Source organism: Lampetra planeri, chromosome 35, assembly GCF_965212315.1.
Source record: "Lampetra planeri chromosome 35, kcLamPlan1.2.h2, whole genome shotgun sequence".
NCBI classification, from domain to species: domain Eukaryota; kingdom Metazoa; phylum Chordata; class Hyperoartia; order Petromyzontiformes; family Petromyzontidae; genus Lampetra; species Lampetra planeri.
Genome location: NC_136141.1, coordinates 4185218 through 4206290, shown reverse-complemented (window position 1 = coordinate 4206290; position 21073 = coordinate 4185218). Strand labels below are relative to the sequence as shown.

General features: G+C 50.5%; 1 protein-coding gene across 1 annotated transcript in view; it reads left to right on the top strand.

Annotated features, from left to right (window-relative positions):
- The first annotated feature begins 1660 nt into the window (after window positions 1–1660).
- The window catches only part of LOC144730290 (ras-related C3 botulinum toxin substrate 1-like), a 30768-nt gene continuing 11355 nt past the window's right edge, over window positions 1661–21073 (top strand). Inside the window, exons 1-4 of the mRNA XM_078610982.1 lie at window positions 1661–1913; window positions 5085–5156; window positions 14939–15056; window positions 20292–20354. Of these exons, the coding sequence (XP_078467108.1) occupies window positions 1879–1913; window positions 5085–5156; window positions 14939–15056; window positions 20292–20354 (288 nt within the window). The 5' untranslated portion in view covers window positions 1661–1878. The remainder of the gene's footprint in view (window positions 1914–5084; window positions 5157–14938; window positions 15057–20291; window positions 20355–21073) is intronic.

Sequence of the window (21073 nt, the reverse complement as noted above, 5' to 3'; positions counted from 1 at the left end):
GCAGCTTGTTCGGGGTGGGGGTGTGTGTGGGGTGGGGGGTGTTGACGTCATCACAACGCGAGGTCAACTTAGCCGGCCATCTTACCACGGGGAAACGAGAGCGAACGCCCGTCGACCCCAATAGAGAGGGTTGTGTTTTTGTTGCGTTTTAAGTTGGATCGTGTCAATATACATCGTTTCGTTAAACCCGCCGCCACCCGATATGCAGCCAATGTAAGTAAGGTTTGTCACGTCAACAATTGCGTGCCAATTCGTTGCTAGTACAAGCAAACAACATTTAGATTTGGGAGTACGAAGTTTCGCTAATAATTACAACAACCAGCATCATCAGGTGACAGCCAGAGTTGTATAAATGTTGTAGTGGGCTTACTCTGCAACACACTGGTTTGTTCGAGAGTAAACCCACCGCAACATTTACAATTCGAGTACGAAGTTTCGTTAGTAATTACAACAACCAGCATCATCAGGTGACCGCCAGAGTTGTGTAAATGTTGTAGTGGGCTTACTCTCTAATACACCGGTGTTGCTGTACTAGTAACGAATCGGCACGTTATGTTTACGTGACAAACCTTACTAATTGGCTGTGTCGGGTGGTGGCGGGTTTAACGACACATTTATATTTACGCGATCTAACTCAAAAACCTCTTATGGATATTGGTCGCGAAAGCCTACGAAGGTGTTAAACCACCTCATCTCATCGTATTATAGATTTATAAAGCGCCCTAATCCAAGGCGTTCATACAAGAGATGCGCCCCGAGGAGATGGAGCGATGAAATTCATGGAGCTTGCGTGTGGATTTGATTCATCCACCAGTGGATCGATCATGGATGATACATGGCCAGGTTTCAACGTTGAGTGTCTCATCAACAGCAGAGTCAGGCCCGATGGGCCACCAATTCCTGCGAACTACCCAGATCTTTATAAGCATGGCCAGGTTTCAACGTTGAGTGTCTCATCAGCAGCAGAGTCAGGCCCGATGGGCCACCAATTCCTGCGAACTACCCAGATCTCTATACGCATGGCCAGGTTTCAACATTGAGTGTCTCATCAGCAGTCAGGCCCGATGGGCCACCAATTCCTGCGAACTACCCAGATCTTTACAAGCATGGCCAGGTTTCAACATTGAGTGTCTCATCATCAGCAGAGTCAGGCCCGATGGGCCACCAATTCCTGCGAACTACCCAGATCTTTATAAGCATGGCCAGGTTTCAACATTGAGTGTCTCATCAGCAGCAGAGTCAGGCCCGATGGGCCACCAATTCCTGCGAGCTACCCAGATCTTTATAAGCAAGGCCAGGTTTCAACATTGAATGTCTCATCAACAGCAGAGTCAGGCCCGATGGGCTACCAATTCCTGCGATCTACCAAGATCTTTATAAGCAAGGCCAGGTTTCAACATTGAATGTCTCATCAACAGCAGAATCAGGCCCGATGGGCCACCAATGACTTTGACAGGCAAAAGGAGCGACTTGCCCCCCCTCCTACAATCATCCTCAAGTTCCCTGAGCAGGATGGCCGCGGCGTTTCCTCCACCGGTTGAATTGAGCGAATCCATTCCGCCCACGCCACAACCAACCAACCCACAGCCACTGCCACCCCTCCTCCTCCTCTCTTCCCCCTCCTCCTCCTCCAGCCCAGCCCAAGCCGGGCCAACAGGAGGAAGTGAACACACATCTCCGCCTCGAGTCATCAATACGCGGGGTGGGTTGGGTGGTGGCTGTTTGCAGCTGTGTGCCCTGTTTGCGGTAAAAGCCCTCATTATAGCGTCTCGTAGCGCCAAGTGTGCCCGTCTCTCTCTGTCTCTCTGTGTCTCTCTCTCTTCAACCAAATCAGCCGTCTTTACGTCTCTCGTCCTGCGCTCTCCATCGCCCCGTGAAATGCAAGCGATTAAGTGCGTGGTGGTCGGCGATGGGTGAGTTTTTGCGCGCTGCTTGGCGTACCCCCCCCCCCAACACGACCACCCCTCTCTCTCTCTCACACAGTCACGCTCCACACAGGCTCCACTGGGACCCTGATCCCAATAACCCTATTGGAACTATAACCCCAAACCACACCCACCCCATAGCTCAAATCCGTGGGACCTGGGGTTTTGGAACCCCAGATTTTGGGGTGGTTGGCGGGGGCCAGATTTGTCTTAGACGCCGGCCGGCAGGGCCTGGATGGGCTGGGTCGGGATGGGTTTTTGGCGAGCTGCCACTGACATTCCTACTGGAAACCTCAAATACTATGATGTTACGTCACTCCACATGGATGTTACGATGGTGTCCCATCTGCTCGTCGTCGGTGAACCAAGTAGTTTTGCCACGGCCGGTGTGAGGCTCAAGGCCCGTGGAAGGCGGATTTCAGAACCGTCATCACTGGAGGAATCCGATGAGCTATAAAGCTCTTTTTAGCCCCACACAGATGTCCAGTAGGGGCACGGGGTAGGAACGTTACAGCAACAAACAGTACACAAATACTATAGATTTGTTTGTGTTTAACGGGACGACATGTTGGCAGCAGGTCGTTCAGAGGGACACTTGGCATCTGGGTGGTGGTGGTAGTTGTTGGTGGTGGTGGTTGTTGTTGGCGGTGATGGTGTTGACGATGGTATTCGTGTTGAGAATTTGGTGGTGGTGGTGGGTGATGTTCACGTTGGTTGCGATGGTTGTCGTGTTGTGGTGTTGGTGAGAGCATTGCAAGTGTGGTGTATTTGGTAGTGATGGTTGTGGTGTTGGTGATTGTTGTTGGTGCTGCTTGTAGTGGTAATTTTGGTGCCGGTGGTGCTTGTTGGTGTTGTTGGTGTTGTTGGTGTTGTTAGTGGTGATCACAGTGGGTACATAGGAATGGCCATATTCTAATACTCTCCTAATCTTCTCGTTCTGGCTCGAGAATTGTTACGAGTTTAAAATCCAAATCGGGGGTGGAGGACGAACCCAGCGTAACATTTCATTCGATTAAACGAGTAGCAAGACGTGGTGGGAAGTCAATGGCTATAATGTCACGACTCATTCCCGCCAGAGTAATTTAGAATTTTCACCACCGCATCTCAGGCTGTTGACATATTTCGGTTTCACATTATGGGCTGATGTCTTATTTTAGCCGCCGCACGTTCATTGATAATGCCACGGACTGCGAAAGTTCACGCATTCAACTTTAAACTAAAACCGTTAAGGGGAAGTTACGTGGCAATGGGTAGCAAAACTTGGCATTTCTAGAGAAGATACAATGTCCGATGGCCAAGGGTAATGACGGAGTGGCAGTAAAGGAATGGACAAGTAGACCAAATAGCCTCGAGGAATGTCCGTGAGTCAAGCAGTTGCAGGTCTGCGCCTTCGAATTTTCATGGGAGTAGCAGGTAATCGCCTCGGCACTTCCACGCACGAGATGGTGAATCACCCGGATGTGTGTGGCTGGGCCCGGTTTGGAGAAGTTTCATCCGTCGCATTTTTTTTGTTGCGCCAAAACGTTATCACTTCGCAGGCAGGAAGTTCTGCAAAATCTGTCGGTTGCAGGCGGCGAGAGAGAGAGGGTGGCGTGCGTGTGTGTTGTGTGGGTTTTGTCTTGCAGTGTATTTTGCCAGCGTGAACACGGCGAGATGTGTCCGTGGCACAGACTTGCACACTCACATACACACATTCACAAACTCAAAGTACCATCATCTCCAAATCAGACACCACCCAGGAAAGCTGCGCTGAGTTTCATGACACTTCAGGAGGGTACTGCCAAGGTTGATGTGTATTCAATTTGAGTAATTTGCCATGTAATTTTTGTTTAAAAAATCGGGCAAATTTGGACCACGTAGCCTGTAGCAAATTTGGCCTACTCTGCGATGCAGATGGCTGTAGCAATGTTACGGTAAATAAACACCACAGTATTAATCGGGGTGACCTGTTGGATTCAAACCGTGAACCTCTAGAATAAGCGGCGAAGTCGCTACTGTTAGGCCACATCACTATCGAATAATTTAAACCAATTCAACTTTGGCTGCTGTAAATGTCCACGTGATAAGCCACTCCCTTGAGCAATCGTTTTGTTGACCAGGTTGCGTCTGAAAAAAATAATTCTCTAGCTCAGTGGGACTTACTTGGTAAAATCTAAATAAGTAACAAAACAGATGCTTAGTTTAATACATACAGACGTGCTAACATACACACCAATAAACAAGAAAACACATTGCCAATCTCTCAAATCACACAAGCTCGCAAGACACAAATATACGCGATCTAACCCAAAACAACCTCTATCATGGACGATATTGGTCGCAAAAGCTTGCAAGTTAAACTGAAATATCCCCAGCAGAGCCTTTAACAGACTGTTGGGGTAAGTTCTGTTAGCAAGCACCTATGAAGGCTGGCAGGGCACACACAAAGAAGTGGTGGCCAACACCACGCCTGGCCACCTTTATTTCCCCAGTGCTAATGTTGACATGCCACACGAGGTACTAAGTTAAGGCTGAGTCGACCAGGGCGAGGCCTCGGACCAGTTCAGATATTAGTCACTGGTGTTAGCCGTGAGCGGGAATCGACATCGGGTTGCCGGATTAGCCGTGCGGTGTGACACCCGCTGCACTACACACCAACTTGCACACACATACAACACCAACTTGCACACGTGTACAACACCCACATGCACCGACGCACACAACAACAACAACCGCCATTCGCCACTAAGTGGCGGTGACGTCACCACGACGCTTGTGCCAGGCCAAGTGCACCTTGAGGCCACGTGACGTGTCGAACGCCCGCTGGCAGGAGGTCACGGGGCAGACCCAGGTGCCACGGGTCGACTGACCGAGATGACCAACGCACACACACATCTACTCGCATGCACACCAACTCAATCGCACGCACATCCTCAACACGCACGCATCAAAACACTTCATGACGTTGCGTGCACGCAATCCAACAATCGAACTCGGATAGATCAAAACAAAAACCCGCCACTCTTAATGTCATACAACTTCATCAACTCTGACACGCACGTCACCGTCACCAACACATTGCACACATCTTCATCGAACTGACAACTGAGAACGCGCACACACGCACACACAAGCTCCACCTCACGTCGTCGTCTTTGTTTCTCGTTTCTCTCCCAACAGTGCCGTGGGTAAGACATGTCTTCTCATCAGCTACACCACAAACGCCTTTCCCGGAGAATACATTCCGACCGTGTAAGTGTCCACGCGGTCACTTCCGTTGCTGCCACTGTCCCCCATGGCCCTCAGCCTGAACTGCCTTCCTTCTCACTCCGCTGTGTGCTATATATAAGTGGGGCCGTTACAATGTAAAGGGAAAAAATGCCGTGATAAAATTAAAAAAACGACATTCACACACCGATTGAGTTTCTATCTAGCCGCCTGTGATTAACAGCCCAATATATGCACGCCGAATGTTTAATGTGACTTGGATCGGATACGTCACTTGGAGGAATGTTGGTGCTGGTGGAGTGTTACATCACGGAGACTCTCATAAAAGGGCCGGTGGTTTCATTCAGCAGTGGATTGTTCATGTCCGGTGGTGGTGGTGATGATGATGGTGATGTGTCACGAGGTTACGTCACGCGTAATGATGTCGTGGTGAGGCGAGACGTGGACACTGTCTTTGAAATTGCGGTGAATTCATCCATTTAGAGCTGGAATTTGCTGTCAACTTTAGAGCAACTCTTTGACTAATTCTAGATTTGAAGCTTTCGTGACTGCAAGGATTCATACTCTTAGGTTTTTTCGGTAAAGTCACGTAGGTAAAAAAAAAAATTGGCCGGCATTCTGTCGGGTTAGTCCCTCGCCGCGGCATCGTAACTTTACGCGCAGATTTCCATCTCATCGGATCATCTTTCCGAGGGTTTATCATACGCCCGGTGCAGGCAGACCAAGAGGCAGACGGTCAAACAGAACTAATGAATGTACATACACAGCACACGCAGAAGTCTGTTCTGTTAGTCTACAGTATTTGTTAGGCCTGCAGTATTCAATAAGGACTCGGTACTCTCGTTCTCAGCAATTGTTGATGTTTCTGTCTCGGTTTTGTTTTGTTGTTGTTGCTGAGCTCACGGCCTCCACGGATCTCCCGTGTAAAATAGCGGGGAAACTGGCCAGACGGGATCAACAGTGAAAGAAATTAAATCAAATCTGGATTTGAAGCTTTCGTGACTGCAGGAATCCATAACTGCTGAAGTAAGTCAACTTCAGCAGTTATTTCTTTGCTGTGGTTGTCCCACCTGATGACGATTGCTTGTGTTGCGATCAAAATGTCGCGATCTGTTATTTTTCTACCTACGTGGCTTTACCGAAATAACTAAATAAAATAAACTTAAACTCTATCTCCGCGTGAACAAGATTGCGTTCGTAGTCTTTCGCCCCCCTTTGACTTTCCACGCCAGAATTAGTTTGAAGCAAGACACCTCTGAACCGGCTGGTTGGTCTGGAAACTCAACAGGTCGATAGGCTCATTCTTTAAAAAAAAAAATCTATACTTGGAGATAAACAATGGAGTTCGGATTTACATTTGCTGTCGTGCCACATTGCTCAACACTGAGTTTTGCACCGTGTTAACACGTTCAGTCTCGGTTGGAACGCGTTAAAAAATGCGGTTGATCCTGCCCGTAGGCTAATGTTGTTGTGCTGCCCCGTGTAGCGGGTGGAGCTGGAGTATCAGCCCCCCACCCTCCCCCCTCTTGCCCCCACCCTCGTCCCTCTTGCCCCCCACCCTCCCCCCTCTTGCCCTCCCCCCTCTTGCCCCCACCCTCGTCCATCTTGCCCCCACCCTCCCCCCACTCGCCCCCCACCCTCCCCCCTTACCTCACACCCTCCCCCCCCTCTTGCCCTCCCACCTCTTGCCCTCCACCCTCCCCCCTCTTGCCCCCCACCCTCCCCCCTTACCTCCCACCCTCCCCCCCCTCTTGCCCTCCCACCTCTTGCCCTCCACCCTCCCCCCTCTTGCCCCCCACCCTCCCCCCTTACCTCCCACCCTCCCCCCCCTCTTACCCTCCCCCCTCTTGCCCCCCACCCTCCCCCCTTACCTCCCACCCTCCCCCCCCTCCCCCCTTACCTCCCACCCTCCCCCCCCTCTTGCCCTCCCCCTCTTGCCCCCCACCCTCCCCCCTCTTGCCCTCCACCCTCCCCCTCTTGCCCCCACCCTCCCCCCTCTTGCCCCCCACCCACCCTCCCCCCCACCCTCCCCCCCACCCTCTCCCTCTTGCCCTCCACCCCCCACCCTCCCCCTCTTGCCCCCACCCTCCCCCCTCTTGCCCTCCACCCTCCCCCTCTTGCCCCCACCCTCCCCCCTCTTGCCCCCACCCTCCCCCCTCTTGCCCCCACCCTCCCCCCTCTTGCCCCCACCCTCCCCCCTCTTGCCCCACCCTCCCCCCTCTTGCCCCCACCCTCCCCCCTCTTGCCCTCCACCCTCCCCCCTCTTGCCCTCCACCCTCCCCCTCTTGCCCCCACCCTCCCCCTTCTTGCCCCCACCCTCCCCCCTCTTGCCCCCCACCCTCCCCCCCACCCTCTCCCTCTTGCCCTCCATCCCCCACCCTCCCCCTCTTGCCCCCACCCTTCCCCCTCTTGCCCCCACCCTCCCTCCCACCCTCCCCCTCTTGCCCCCACCCTCTTGCCCTCCCCCCTCTTGCCCCCCACCCTCCCCCCTTACCTCCCACCCTCCCCCTCTTGCCCCCCACCCTCCCCCCCTCTTGCCCCCCACCCCTCTCGCCCTCTCTCCTCAGGCCCTCTCTCCCCTGTAAACACTGACACCACGCCCAGGCTGGCTATAGGGCACACACAACCACTCCCTCCCTCCCTCCTCCTCGGGGAAACGCGATAAGGCCAACGCGGAAATGGCTCGAGCTCTAACGACCCCTGGGCTGCAGTCCGTGGCGCGCCCTGCTAAACACTTCGGGCAAAGGGGACGCGTTCTTTTCCCTGCTCCCAGGGTGCATTTTTTTCTTACCGAGTTGAGTTAGGCCTGTGCAGGACACGTCGCTTGAAAGAGATGATGGCAGACGATCACAGTTTGTCGTCCTTTCCCCCCCCCCTCCTCACCTTCGATTAGCATGGTTGGCTACGTACGGTGCGAAAGAAGTTCAACAATACATACGTACATATGAACGGGGCGGTTAGCAAACGAACGGAACGTGTCCGAGAGAGGACGTCTTTCCCAGGAGATGGAGCGATGAAATGAGCTCGTGCGCAATTGCTGGGTGGATTATTACATCACAATGATCGTGAGAGATGGTGTCGGGTTGGGGAGGCCTTCATCCAGCAGTGGATTGACCATGACTTTATGATGATGACCAAATATGTTTCCTTACATGATTCTTTTCAATTTCCCATTCAAGACAAATCCCCAAAATGATGACATTCCAGGCCCTCCCCCCCAGGGTGCATTTCTGGCCCGGTGGCTGTGAACACGGAAGTTCGGAGGAGTTGTGCATGCGTGTGGTTTTTTTGTCACAGTGAGGAAGTCTTGTTGGGACACGCAATGATGGGTTTCCGCGTTGGTTGACTGTGTGTGTGTGGTTTAAGGCTGCTTCTGCTTACAGTATATTCTATTAGAGTGGACTACAGATGAATTATTATGACCAAATCCTCCGGCGAGGCCTCAACTCATCACAACTCAAAAGCCGAGCAACGGTTGAGCCTGCATAGCGCTTGGATTGGTGAGCACCATTTATATATATATACAACGGGTATTGTAGGCTGTTGTGGGAAGCAACATCAATTGTTGTGCTCTATTTCTATGCTCCCCACGGCTGTGGCTCTCCCCCACCTTCAAAATCTTTTGATAATCAGAATCTTTTGACGTAAAACTTTGGTGACTGCAGCAATTCATGTTCTTGGTTCTTGCGGTGAAGTCACGTAGATAGAAAATAAAATAACAGTTAATAAAATAAAATTAAATACAAAATAAAAATAATAAATTTAAAATAATAAAAGCAAAAAAAACCACGACGTTTCGATCGCAACACAAGTGGTCTTTGTCGTTTTATTTTCTATCTACGTGACTTTACCGAAAAAACCAAGAATATGATAACCAGAATCTTTATTTAGAATGGAGGAATCCGATGAGCTATGAAGCTCTTTTCCAAACATGTCCTTCACCGACCCACAAATTGACCAGCACGATGGTGTATGGTCCATACAACCGCAACCCACCTGAGCGCAAGGTGTGGGGGTAGGCATTCATCCTGCTGTGTCGGTTGACATAGGGCTGGAAGTTTATTTCTTATTTATTTAAATAATTGAATAACTTGCATTCCTCTGCTCGATGAAGACCTCCGTCCCATGCTGTTGTCTTGGGGGGAGGGGGGGCGAGGAGGGGGGGGGCCGGTGGGGTTGTTTGACCATACTTCCCCATGCAGCCCGGTATGGGCTGCTCCAGGGTAGAAGGTCGAGGAGCGATTCAGATAGCGCTCGTCGCTAACGTTTGTCTTGGCGGCGACTCAAACGCAGTCTCCCCCTGGGTTCATAGTGCACCGCGCAAAACCATCGCATGCCCTGGCCCAAGGCCACCGACGATTCTTGACTGTCAATACGACGACGACGACAACCTGCGCTCTTTCTCTACCCCTTGTTCATGTTTTTTGTTTGTTGCGGTTGCACCCGATTCAAGAGCCGAATGGCTCACAGGGCTACACCTAATAAATGAACTTTGAACCCCGCCGCATCTCAATGCAATTCCAAAGCACGCGATGCTCCGTCATTCTTCGCGCACCTTTCAACTATTAATCGCCGGGCGGAACCACAGTTTACAACGGTGGGGGATGTTACCGGGGCCTTTGGTGGCCGGGCTGGTATTTCGCGCCATTGATTAAAAATCAGTAATATTTTTATTAAAAACTTTTTTTTAAAACACGCTTTTAAGAGATGTACTAGTAATGGCAGAACTCCACGACTCCAGGAAGTGGCCCCGAAGCTTGCCATAACGTAATATACAGCCAACGTCAGTTGAGCGTGGACAATTAGACCCAAGCCGAAACATAACATATAAAAAATAATGTTTAAAAATATATATTGTTTTATTTCATGATAGAATATAGTGTTGTCATCAGTATGACATAAGTATACCAAGTTTGCGGTCGATACCACATTGGGAAGTGGGTTAAAATTGAGTTACAAAATTTGAGGTTACAAGATTTGAGGATACAACAACAACGACAACAACAACAACAACATACAAAGTGAGTTAAAAGAAAGCGTTTAACAATAACAAAAACGTGCAGAAAGGAGCGCCGTGTTGTTAAGCAGTCGTGGGTCCCTCGTAAGCTTGTGCTGTTATAATGAACCCTTGGACTGTTTGCAGTCCAAATATGATCCGTCTGTAGTGTACTCACACCCACACCTAGCGGTGTCAGTCATCCGGTGTCAGTCATCCGCTGGGTTTGTTTGACTGAGCGGCTTCAAACCGGTTAATGTTTGATCGGAGGTTAATTTCAGCCGGCTCTGTACAGAGGATACGTATCTACCCCACACAATGTATCCATGCCAACTCGATACAATAGTACACATTCCATATCAAGTATATCATTGTGTGATCACACCCTTTCTGGTCAATACAATTTCTTGCTCTAATTCGTAGCGAGGTGGTACTCATTTCCCGTTTACAGCCCTGAACTCGTGGTAGAAATTCCACATTCCTGTGGCGGGGGCGAATCTCTCTTTATGACAATCGCCTGTTAATGTCCGCAAAAAGTGCTGTTTATTTTATCGACCCCAGAGGGATGATGGGCTGAGATCGCCACCACAACCAGGATTCGAAATCGCAACTTTCCCATTGTGAGCAGTGCGTGGTACTCCCCCCTCTGTGAAGACGTGTACTGGCCACCGTGGAAGAGTAGGCCAATGCTCTCTTAGAGGGGGCTCTCTAAAGCTTCCTCTTGTCGAGGCCCTTCCGCCGACTGCGGTGTGAGCAAGCAATTGGAGGGCTGCACCTTTACCACCACCACCACCACCCTTTAATAATGCTCTCCAATTGGTCCCGGCCACCTTGTGTGCCCGTCTTGGCCTTCAGGAAACGCTCGTTAACCGCGCTTCCCCCGACCAGCGCGGTGCCCTTACGCCACAGCGCTCGTCGCTAGCCGCTTAGCCGGCTGGAGACGGAAGGGAAAATGTCAAGGGGGGGTGGCAGGCAGAGGTTGCAACCGGGTACCCGATACCCGTACCCTACCCGATACCCGGCTACCCGTACCCGGCCGGGTACAGGTACCCGTTTGCGACCCTGGTGCGGCCGGGTACGGGTAGGCCGTGAGTCACTGGTGAGTAACCGTTTGTCACTCATTTCCCAACGTCTTGTCTCTTCTCACAATTCAAGTTCCTAGAATCAACCCACCCGCGCCTGCAACATGGCTTCATTCCAGAGGTCGCAATCGGGTACCTGATACACGTACCCTACCCGTACCCGGCCGGGTACGGGTACGGCCGGGTACGGGTACTCGTTTGCGACCCTGGTGCGGCCGGGTACGGGTAAGAAATCAAAACCCGTTTGCGACCTCTGGTGGCAGGTGTAGCCGACGCAAAGACATGTTGCGACTTTCTCGTGCCAGCGTGAGATTTGAATAGTGGGAGGGTGGTGGTGGTGTTACACTGCAGACCGCATGACTTGATAAGTTAATGGGTACGCTGCTGCCGATTCGTCATATGTTGTTGAATTCTAAATCGTCCAGAATGCCACTGATCCCAGAAGATAAGCAGGACTGAGCCTGGATAGTAACATGGAACAGAGACTGCCTCAAAAACACGAAGTGCTGTTGTAGGCCTGGGTTTTCGGTTAGCTAGAAGATGGCATCACAGTTGTCTTGTGGTTGTTGTTGTTGTTGTTTGACTTGCATCCCACTGGGATTTTTGCACACAGCGTTGGTGTACGGTGCTTTTTTCTGGAATTTTTGCTGGTTTTTTTCTTCTGGATTTTCTGTTTGCACTTAGTCACATAGTCACTTGCAGATGTTTTCTTGTTCATCTTTTTCCTTTTTTGTTTGTTGCGGTTGCACCCGATTCAAGAGCCAAATGGCTCACAGGGCTAGTACCTAATAAATGAACTTCAACTTGGATTCTTGAGTCCTATCGGTGTGGAGCCTTGAGCTTTATTCCCTGGTACACGTGGGTTTCCTCCGAGCACTCGGGTTTCCCACCGCCCGGAGTGAATGTAATTGACCCAAGCACAGCGCAGTGTAGCAGCACCCTCTTGACAAAGAGTCCCAGAGACTCGGTGGTGTTTTTTAAAATCCTTTATATTAAGTTCACTTGCTTGCTTGCTTGCGCGCTTACGACCGTGCAAATCTTTCGGTCGTTTTTTAACCCACTTCCCGTGATCCAATCGAGCTGACATTTTGCACACAGACTCGTTGTGCATGACAATTTATTTTCGTGAAAATTTTTTTTCCAAAATTTTACACTTTTTAGGAAAAAAAAAATTATATTTAATTACCAATTGCTTAATGGTGGCAGGCAATCATCTGACCCATAGGTGGCAGCCATCTCAAGCCAGAGGACGAGAGGACTCTAGCCGCCACGCATATAAAGGATTTAGAGTGAAAAACTTAGTTTTTACGGGTTAATTTTTATGCAATATTTTGCTTTCTTTTCTTGGATTTTCTGTTTGCACTCAGTCAAATATTCACTTTAAGATATTTTTTTGTTCATGTTTTTGTTTTTTTGTTTGTTGCGGTTGCACCCGATTCAAGAGCCGAATGGCTCACAGGGCTATACCTAATAAATGAACTTGAACTTGTTCGGTGAGCAATTAGGAGGCGTTACGATTCGTTTTCACGGAGATGCTTCCGCGCTGTAATAGTCGAGCACGGTTTGATCTCCCGGCGTGGCAGCAGACACAATGGGCACGTTTCTTGCCTCCGTCCGCCCAGCATTGTGAGCGGTCGCACCACACACAGTCAGTCGATCAGCTGGTCTTGTGTGGTGGGGTCAAGTGTGGGTACTCGCACCTCTCCCAAGGCATCGGTGTGAAAGAGTGGGCGGAAAAATGTCTTCTAGAACAGGCCCACTCGAGATCTCCCGTCTCGTGGAGGCCCTACTGCCAAGCAGTGGCTTGCTCAAGCAATTGCAGGGGCTGCACCTCTAGCCGGCGTTTGACTGCTACCTGTGCGTGATTCACTGACACCGTGCAAGCAGCCGTCTTTGTCGACCCCCCCCCCCCTCCGAACAAACCTCGGGCGTGCTCCGGGCCCCTGCGTGTGTCAGCCTGTCCCGTGCACGAGTCGTTAAGCTCCGTTAATTATAATAAGAGGGAGTTCAAAGTGACGGCGCGTCATTCCACCGCGGCCGCCCTCGCCACGTCGTAGCCGCCTTTGGAGACGTTTCGCGGCCCCCCCCCCCCACTTTTTTTGTTTGTTGTCAATCCACTGCTGGATGAAGGCCGCCTAACGCCGTACGGGTCGGGGGGGGGGGCTGTTTGACCACACTTCACCGTGCCGGTCAGTGCGGGTTGGCTCGGGCGGGGAGCATAGACACCGGATCATAGAAGTACAGTACAACAATGGCTTTTACTGCACTGCCCTCTGCTGCCTGCCGCGTGTCCACGAAGCGGCCTATGGCAACCTGTTTGTGCGTTGATGGGTGACCACTGCGTTGTCACGGTGACGTCACTTAATGTTGCAACGATGGCTTGACGGTAACTTAAGTGTTAGTTTATTTATTTCATGAACGACGCGTAAAGTAGCCCGGGACACACAGCCTAGGTGCTATAACTACAGGGCGTTGGCAATGTCCTCTTACCGTGGGCACAGCCACGCGTTTGGAAGTTGAAGGTGTCCCAACAGCGAATGGTTCCCGGTGGTCATTGAGTGACAATTTTTTTAACCAAAACACATTTTTATTTTATTTTACCACGAATGGTAGCTCAACGAAGTGGCTTATCGCGTGGAAATTTATAGAAGCCAAATACTCGGGAACGCACGTTGATTCTAAATGTGGAGGGAAAAACCGGGAGGACCCAGAGAAAAATCCACACGACCACGGGGAAATGGAGAGAGACATGCAGCCCTCCAAATGTACAGCAGCAGGCGTCAGGGTCGGGATCGAACCCACGACCTCCTGTATACCAAGCGAGGTAGTTAACATCTCCGAGCCACCGTGATGATGATGAGAGAGACACTCAAACTCCAAATATACAGCAGGCGTCAGGGTCGGGAACGAACCCACGAACTCCTGTATACCAAGCGAGGTAGTTAACATCTCCTAGCCACCGTGATGATGATGAGAGAGACACTCAAACTCCAAATATACAGCAGGTGTCAGGGTCAGGATCAAACCCACGACCTCATGTATACCAGGCGAGGTAGTTAACATCTCGCCGTCTTGTCTTGGTGTGGTCCGGAACTGTGTTTGCTGTTGTTTTGCTGCCTTGGCCAAGCTTCGGAATTGGTGTACTTATGTATTAGAATTTATATACTGTTTTGATTTAAAGCTTTCGTGACTGCAAGGATTCATATTCTTGGTTCTTTCGGTAAAGTCACGTATCACCTGATGATGATTGCTTGTGTTGCAGTCGAAACGTCGTGATAATTTTATTGTTTAATGTTTTTATTACTTTATTATTTCCTTTCTACGTGACTTTACCGAAAGAACCAAGAATATTTATCTCTGTTATTTATATTTAGTGATTTGTTTACCTTTCCTATTCTTTGCACTCCTATCGTGTTTTTGTATTGTTTGTTGTTGTAACTCTCGGACCCGCCCCTACTGGACATCTGTGAAAAAGAGCTTAATACCGAATATAATTTTTCTCCAGGATAAATAAAGATTCTGATTCTGAAATTTCAGACAGTTGTCCCCTGCTCCCCGCAGTTCTTCATGGATAAGACGAGTCCCACCGCACTACGATGATATTAATATTGTAAAAAATGCCTTCATAGAAAATAGAAACACACACGTACATCGTGACGGTTGTACCCACACATCCTCATGCTTCCGTGCTCCCCTCTGCACCTCCTGCGATGGCTTCTGGACCCCAGGTTCGACAACTACTCGGCGAACGTGATGGTGGACGGCAAGCCGGTGAACCTGGGACTGTGGGACACAGCCGGGCAGGAGGACTACGACCGACTGAGACCGCTCTCCTACCCGCAGACGGTGAGCCCCGGCTCCTGCACCGTACCACCGCCGCCGCCCCTCCCCACCAACTTTCACCGTCATCACCTTTGTCATCATTGTCATTATTGTCATCGTCATCACCTTCGTCGTCATCATCACCTTTATCACTTTCAGCATCATCACCATCATCAACACCTTAATCGTTATCATCATCATCACCATCATCATCATTGTCATCACGATCACCGTCAGTCGTGGTAGAATTAACAGCACGCAGAGATCATCGACGGGGTGGCCGCCGTGCGCCGTCGCCTGCTCCTGTACGTGAACTTTGGTTGGGATGGCTGGAAAAAAGAAAAAAAAACGCAGCACAGTTGACAAGCAGAGCCGACGCAATGACGTTGAGCCACACCTGGTGGTCTCACCTGGCACGGAGTTTGGCAACGCCCCCCGTTTCAAGGCCCTGGCACATGCTACCATCCGTACAGTGCGTGTTCATTTGCCTGTCGCTTTGCCGTGTGGGTCCCAGACTCATGGTTGGTATGTTGAACGTTTTTATTTGACTGCAGGGATTCATTTTCTTGGTTCTTTCGGTAAGAATTTTATTGTTTGATATTTTTATTATTTTATTATTTCTATTCTACGTGACTTTACCGAAAGAACCAAGAATATGTAATACGTTGTTAAACGTCCTCATTCTAGTACATGGTGCAGTGCTCCCTCGTTATTCACGAACTTGCTGTCCTCGATTTTGGATATCCGCGAATCGCACCTGGAACTCTACGCATCTGCACCGAGAGAGAGAGAGAGAGAGAAAGAAAGTGGTGAGAGATAAAGCGATGAGATCCTTTAATATCCATTTATAATAAGGCAACACACTTCTTGCCAGTATCTTGGATACTTTGATACTGGCAGGGAAGGTCGCATGATGATCTATTTATAATATTTAATATTTATTTCCCAAAAAGTTACGTTATGATTATTTTCACACATTTAGTAGCTTATTTGCTTGCGTATTCATTCAAGGATTTCGTAGGCCAATGTCATTGCCCGTGAAATGTGCCATTCACGAGCATCTCCGCAGCGTATCCCTCTTGAATAGCGAGGGAACGCCGGTGCGTGTACGGCCCCGCATCTCGGGGTTAAGGTGACCGCACGTCACCCATGCGGGTCAGCCGAGCGCGGCTTGGTGAAGGTAGGGGAGCGTACTACACCACATGGAATCGTCGAGGTAGAGCACAACGATGGGATTTTTTCCGCACTGCTCACCGCTGGCCACCATGCAGACCCGCAGCCCTTTGTCCGATGACAACCTTGTTTGTCCATAGCGGTCACCCATTCAAACCCAGAAGCAAGAAAACCCAATCGCGTAATTTTTGGCCACATTCCAGCTTTGAGAGGATCGTTGGTTTGACTGCCGTGTGTCGAACATTACGGGAAGTCCTCGCTTGACGCGTGTTCATGCAAAGGGCGTTTTCCCTACCCACGCGGTTCTTCGATTAGGAAACACTTTTTTAACGGAATGCGGAACGCACGCCGTTATAATGCGGAGCGGTCAACGAGGAGCTACTTTCTTGAGCTGCACGGCTGAGCGGTGCGATACAGTACGCGGAATGATACATTAACGTGGTGGCGTTGCGCTATCGTCTCAGTTTGTCCCATTATGGGATGACTGCAGGCTAATTCTATATGTGAAGCTTTCGTGACTGCAAGGATTCATACTCTTAGTTCTTTCGGTAAAGTCACGTAGGTAAAAAATGAAATTAAAATTAATAAAAATAAAATAAAAATCACGACGTTTCGGAGGCAACACAAGTCTCCGTCATCAGGTGGGACCGTCACAGCCAGATTTGCTGTATCAAGTGGTTGCAGCAAATCTGGCTGTGACGGTTCCACCCATCAAGTGATGCAGCAAATCTGGCTGTGACGGTCCCACCTGATGACGGAGACTTGTGTTGCCTCCGAAACGTCGTGATTTTTATTTTATTTTTATTAATTTAAATTTCATTTTTTACCTACGTGACTTTACCGAAAGAACTAAGAGTATGACTGCAGGCTGATGATTTTAAAAGCGCAAATGTGATTCGGTGAACGGCAATACCCCGCTCAGCGCGGCACTTTTCAGGAACTCGCCTGCCACGTTAAACGAGAACTCACTGCGATTCTCGCATGGCAGGATGGGTGATAAAAGTGGCGGCCTCTGGGGCGCGTGCCAGATTGTCACCTCCAAGGCACCCCTGTGGCATCCGCTTTGCGCGGGGGGGGGGTGGAGGGGGCGTTCCCGAGTGCGCAGGGTCGCGCCGCCGTGCGAGCGATCCGAGCGGATGCCGCGTCCCGTGACGCGACGCTGAAAGCACAATCGGGATCGGTGGTCAAGGTGCAGCCCTGCAGTCGCTGGCTCGCACCGCTGCTTGAGGGCATTCTGATCCACGGTTCGCCGCACGTCTTATAAGAGGTGGCAGTACCCACACTTTACCCCACCACGTGTTACCTGCCGATTAACTGGATGTGTAGTGCCCATTACACTGCTGGGTTGATAGGTGGGGCGAAGGGTGGAGGTGGGCGAAAGGGGTATATGAGATTTCCTCACTGTTCAAGTTCATGTATTAGTTATAGACCTGTGAGCCATTCGGCTCTTGAATCGGGTGCATGCCACAACGAACAAAAACATGAACACAAAACATCTTAAAGTGAATAAGTTTTATTTTTATTTTTACCACGGAAAGCCCACAGAGCTATGTAGCTCTTTGTCAGAAGCGATCTGGCCACAAATGATAGCTGAACCAAACAGCTTATCACGTGGAAATGTATAGCAACAGCCAGACACTCTAAACGCGTGTTTTTAAATGTGGAGGGAAAAACCAGAGGACCTGGAGAAAAATCCACGCAACCACGGAGAGAGAGAGAGAACATGCAAATTCCAAATATACAACAGGCCTCAGGGACGGGATCGAACCCACGATCTCCTGTATACCCGGCGAGGTAGCTAACATCTCGCGACCGCGGCGCCCGGGAGATCAAATCCAACCGGCCCCCTCACAAATCCGACGTGCTAACCGTTACCCCCGCTGCGGCAGCATCCCCGCGATAATAACGAGGCGGGGGGGAGGGGGAGAAAAACAACCTACCCTTAAATAAAAACAAACAAATCTGGTGACGTAGAAGGGAAATAATAAAATAATGAAAATAAAACAATAAAATAATATTCATTCTTTTATTATATTATTTTATATAATTTTATATTATATTATAAATAAATATATTATTCTATTATGTAGAATTTTATTTTTATTATTTTATTATTTCCCTTCTACGTGACTTTACCGAAAGAACCAAGAAGATGAATCCCTGCTGCAGTCACGGAAGCTTTAAATCGAAATATCTGGTGACGCCAACTCCCTGCCGCTCTCGGCTCTGCCGCTGCACACCGCGCGAGCTGAGCGCCGGAGGACCGGCGTCTCGGCGCGGCGGCGAGCTCGGCGGGCGCGGGATCTGCTTGGGCGGCACTCGGAGCCCGCTGTCGGTTTGGCTCGCCACTTGAGCCACCGCGAAACCCAGCAAGCGAGATCCCCGCCGTCACGGCGAAGCGGTCTCGCGGGTAGTGAAGGCGAGGAGGACCTTCACTACATGTGGAGGGAAAAACCAGAGCACCTGGAGAAAAATCCACGTAACCACGGAGAGAGAGAGAGAGAGAACATGCAAACTCCAAATATGCAACAGGCGTCAGGGACGGGATCGAACCCACGATCTCCTCGCGGTTGTTAAGCCCGTGCGGATCTCGCCGACGTGTTCACGGGTTGCGCCGCTCGTTGTCCGGCGCGACTCCCGGCGTTCCCGCTTCTCGGGGAAGTGAGGAAGCTCCCCGGCACGTGGGCGCGAATCGTCGGACATCCGACAAAAAAAACAAAAACCCACGTCAGTTTCACCGCTGCGTCAACGTGTTAATTTAGTCAGCAGTCTAGGCTTAGGCTAGTCGGCGACAACCTGTGGAACTGCAGGGAAATCTTCTTGTGGGTTTCTTTCATTTATTCATTGCTGGCTGCGTTAACAATGGACACGGTGCTCATTCATCGCCCTGAATGAAGATTCGCACCTGGCCTCGTCGGATCTCGGAAGCTAAGCAGGACTGAGCCTGGATAGTACTGGGATTGGAGGCTGCCTGGGAACACCACGTGTTCTACACTCGGGCTGTGATATGACCAGGAGATGGCAGCATGGCAACGGATTTTTGAATCTATCTGTGCGGAGCTTTGAGTGTTAACCCCCCCCACCCGTCCCACCACATATGCATGGTGGGTTTCCTGCGAGTTCTACGGTTTCCTTCCAGACAAAATCAAGCACTCATTTTGTGGATTTTACCAAACTTCCCGATGCAGGACCCTCCTTAAAGGGAGCCCCGAGACTCTGCGAGGATTTTCCGCGCTAATCCAGGACACTCGTGCACATTGCAGGGTCGTCACAGATGTCTGTAGCTTTGGGAGGCGCTTTATACATCAGCGGAGTGACCATGGCAGACGATGAACGAATGGTGGTTCATCTAAGGCCAGGAGAACAGAGCTTATTACAGAGCTGCGGATGGTACATTTAGCGAAACTCTGCTGCTAGAAATCGCCCTTTCGAACCACTGTACGAGCAGAGCAGAGGCATATCAAAATCGCAGATAAAACGGTCGTAAAAAATGTCGCAGTAAAAATTTCCATTTAGCGACCGTGAAATTTACGAGTTAATCAATGCACGGTTCGCGCCCGTGGGGGGCGGGGGGGTGTTGGCGGGGGGTGGGGTGCGTGCATGCGAGCCGATGACAGGGTCACTGCTGCCCCGAGTGTGCTCAGAACCTCTTTAAAATCGATCCAGCGGCTGGGGGGGGGGGGAAGGCAGGTCGGAGAAGAGAGAGAATCTGAGTTGCGTTGCCATGGCCCCCGATTGGGTCGGTCGATTGCTGGTGACGATTGACCACTGGACACTGTTTAATGCCGCAGGGAACGGACCGACTGTGTAAACCCCCGGCTCGCTCGGCCGCTTGTGGTTGAATTTTTGTCGGCCATGGGTATTTTAGCTCGGCGTGTGTAATAACGCAACGTTTTCTCGGTGAATTCTTGTTTTTTGGGCTCGTTTTTTTACCTTCTCATTTATATTGTTTCTCGGTTCTTTTTGTTATTCTCTCATTCCTCAAGAGAAGTTTCAAGAACGCCGACCATCGTCACGTGATGACGGCGAAAGGCTACGGCGGTTTGATCTTTACGCTTGAGTGCGCGTTTTTGTGTGTTTTCGCAGGACGTCTTTCTCATCTGCTTCTCGCTCGTGAGCCCAGCGTCGTTTGAGAACGTCCGTGCCAAGGTGAGGGTGTGGCGTGGCCGTCGAGTGTGCAGGCGGTGCAGCTGCACCAGGGCCCAAAGTTGTGTCGCTGTTAGGGACTTGCCAGAGTGAAATCCGCCCAGGTTTATCAAAGACTTCCCCCAAACCAGGGGCAAAAAGGACCATTTGCAAATTCGCAAACCCATTTTGCTCTGGCAGCTGCTTCCCATCGGCTTCCGAACCGCAAGTTAAATTCTTAGGCAGACAGAACGCGTGTTGGGAAGCGTTAGAGAATCCACGCGCGTGCGCGACTTTTCCCTATTTTGTTTTCTCTTTTAACGAGGCGTTGAACTTGAGATACGGCCTGGTTCTGCAGATACAAAAGAGAAGAGATTGTTTTTTTTTATTAAACTAATTCTGTCGGTGCTGCTGCCACTGCGTTTGCCAGTGGTGCACGAGCCCAATTTACACAAACATCGGTGACGAATTTTATCTGAACCGCTCCTGGGCCTCCCCTAGGTCGACTCAGCCTGAGTACCTGGTGCGGTGTGCAAACCATCAGCACTGGGGAGACAAAGGCAGCGGCCGTGCCGGCCTTCGCAAGGGTGCTACTTGCCAACAGCACTTGCCCTCGCTGTCTGTTGAAGGCTACACAGGCGATCTTTGCCCGTGTGCCGGCGTTGCGCGGTGACGCCGTGGAATAAGGAAGCGAGAGGCTCACGTGGTGGCTCGTTATCGTGGCGTGCGAGCGTGCGTGCGCT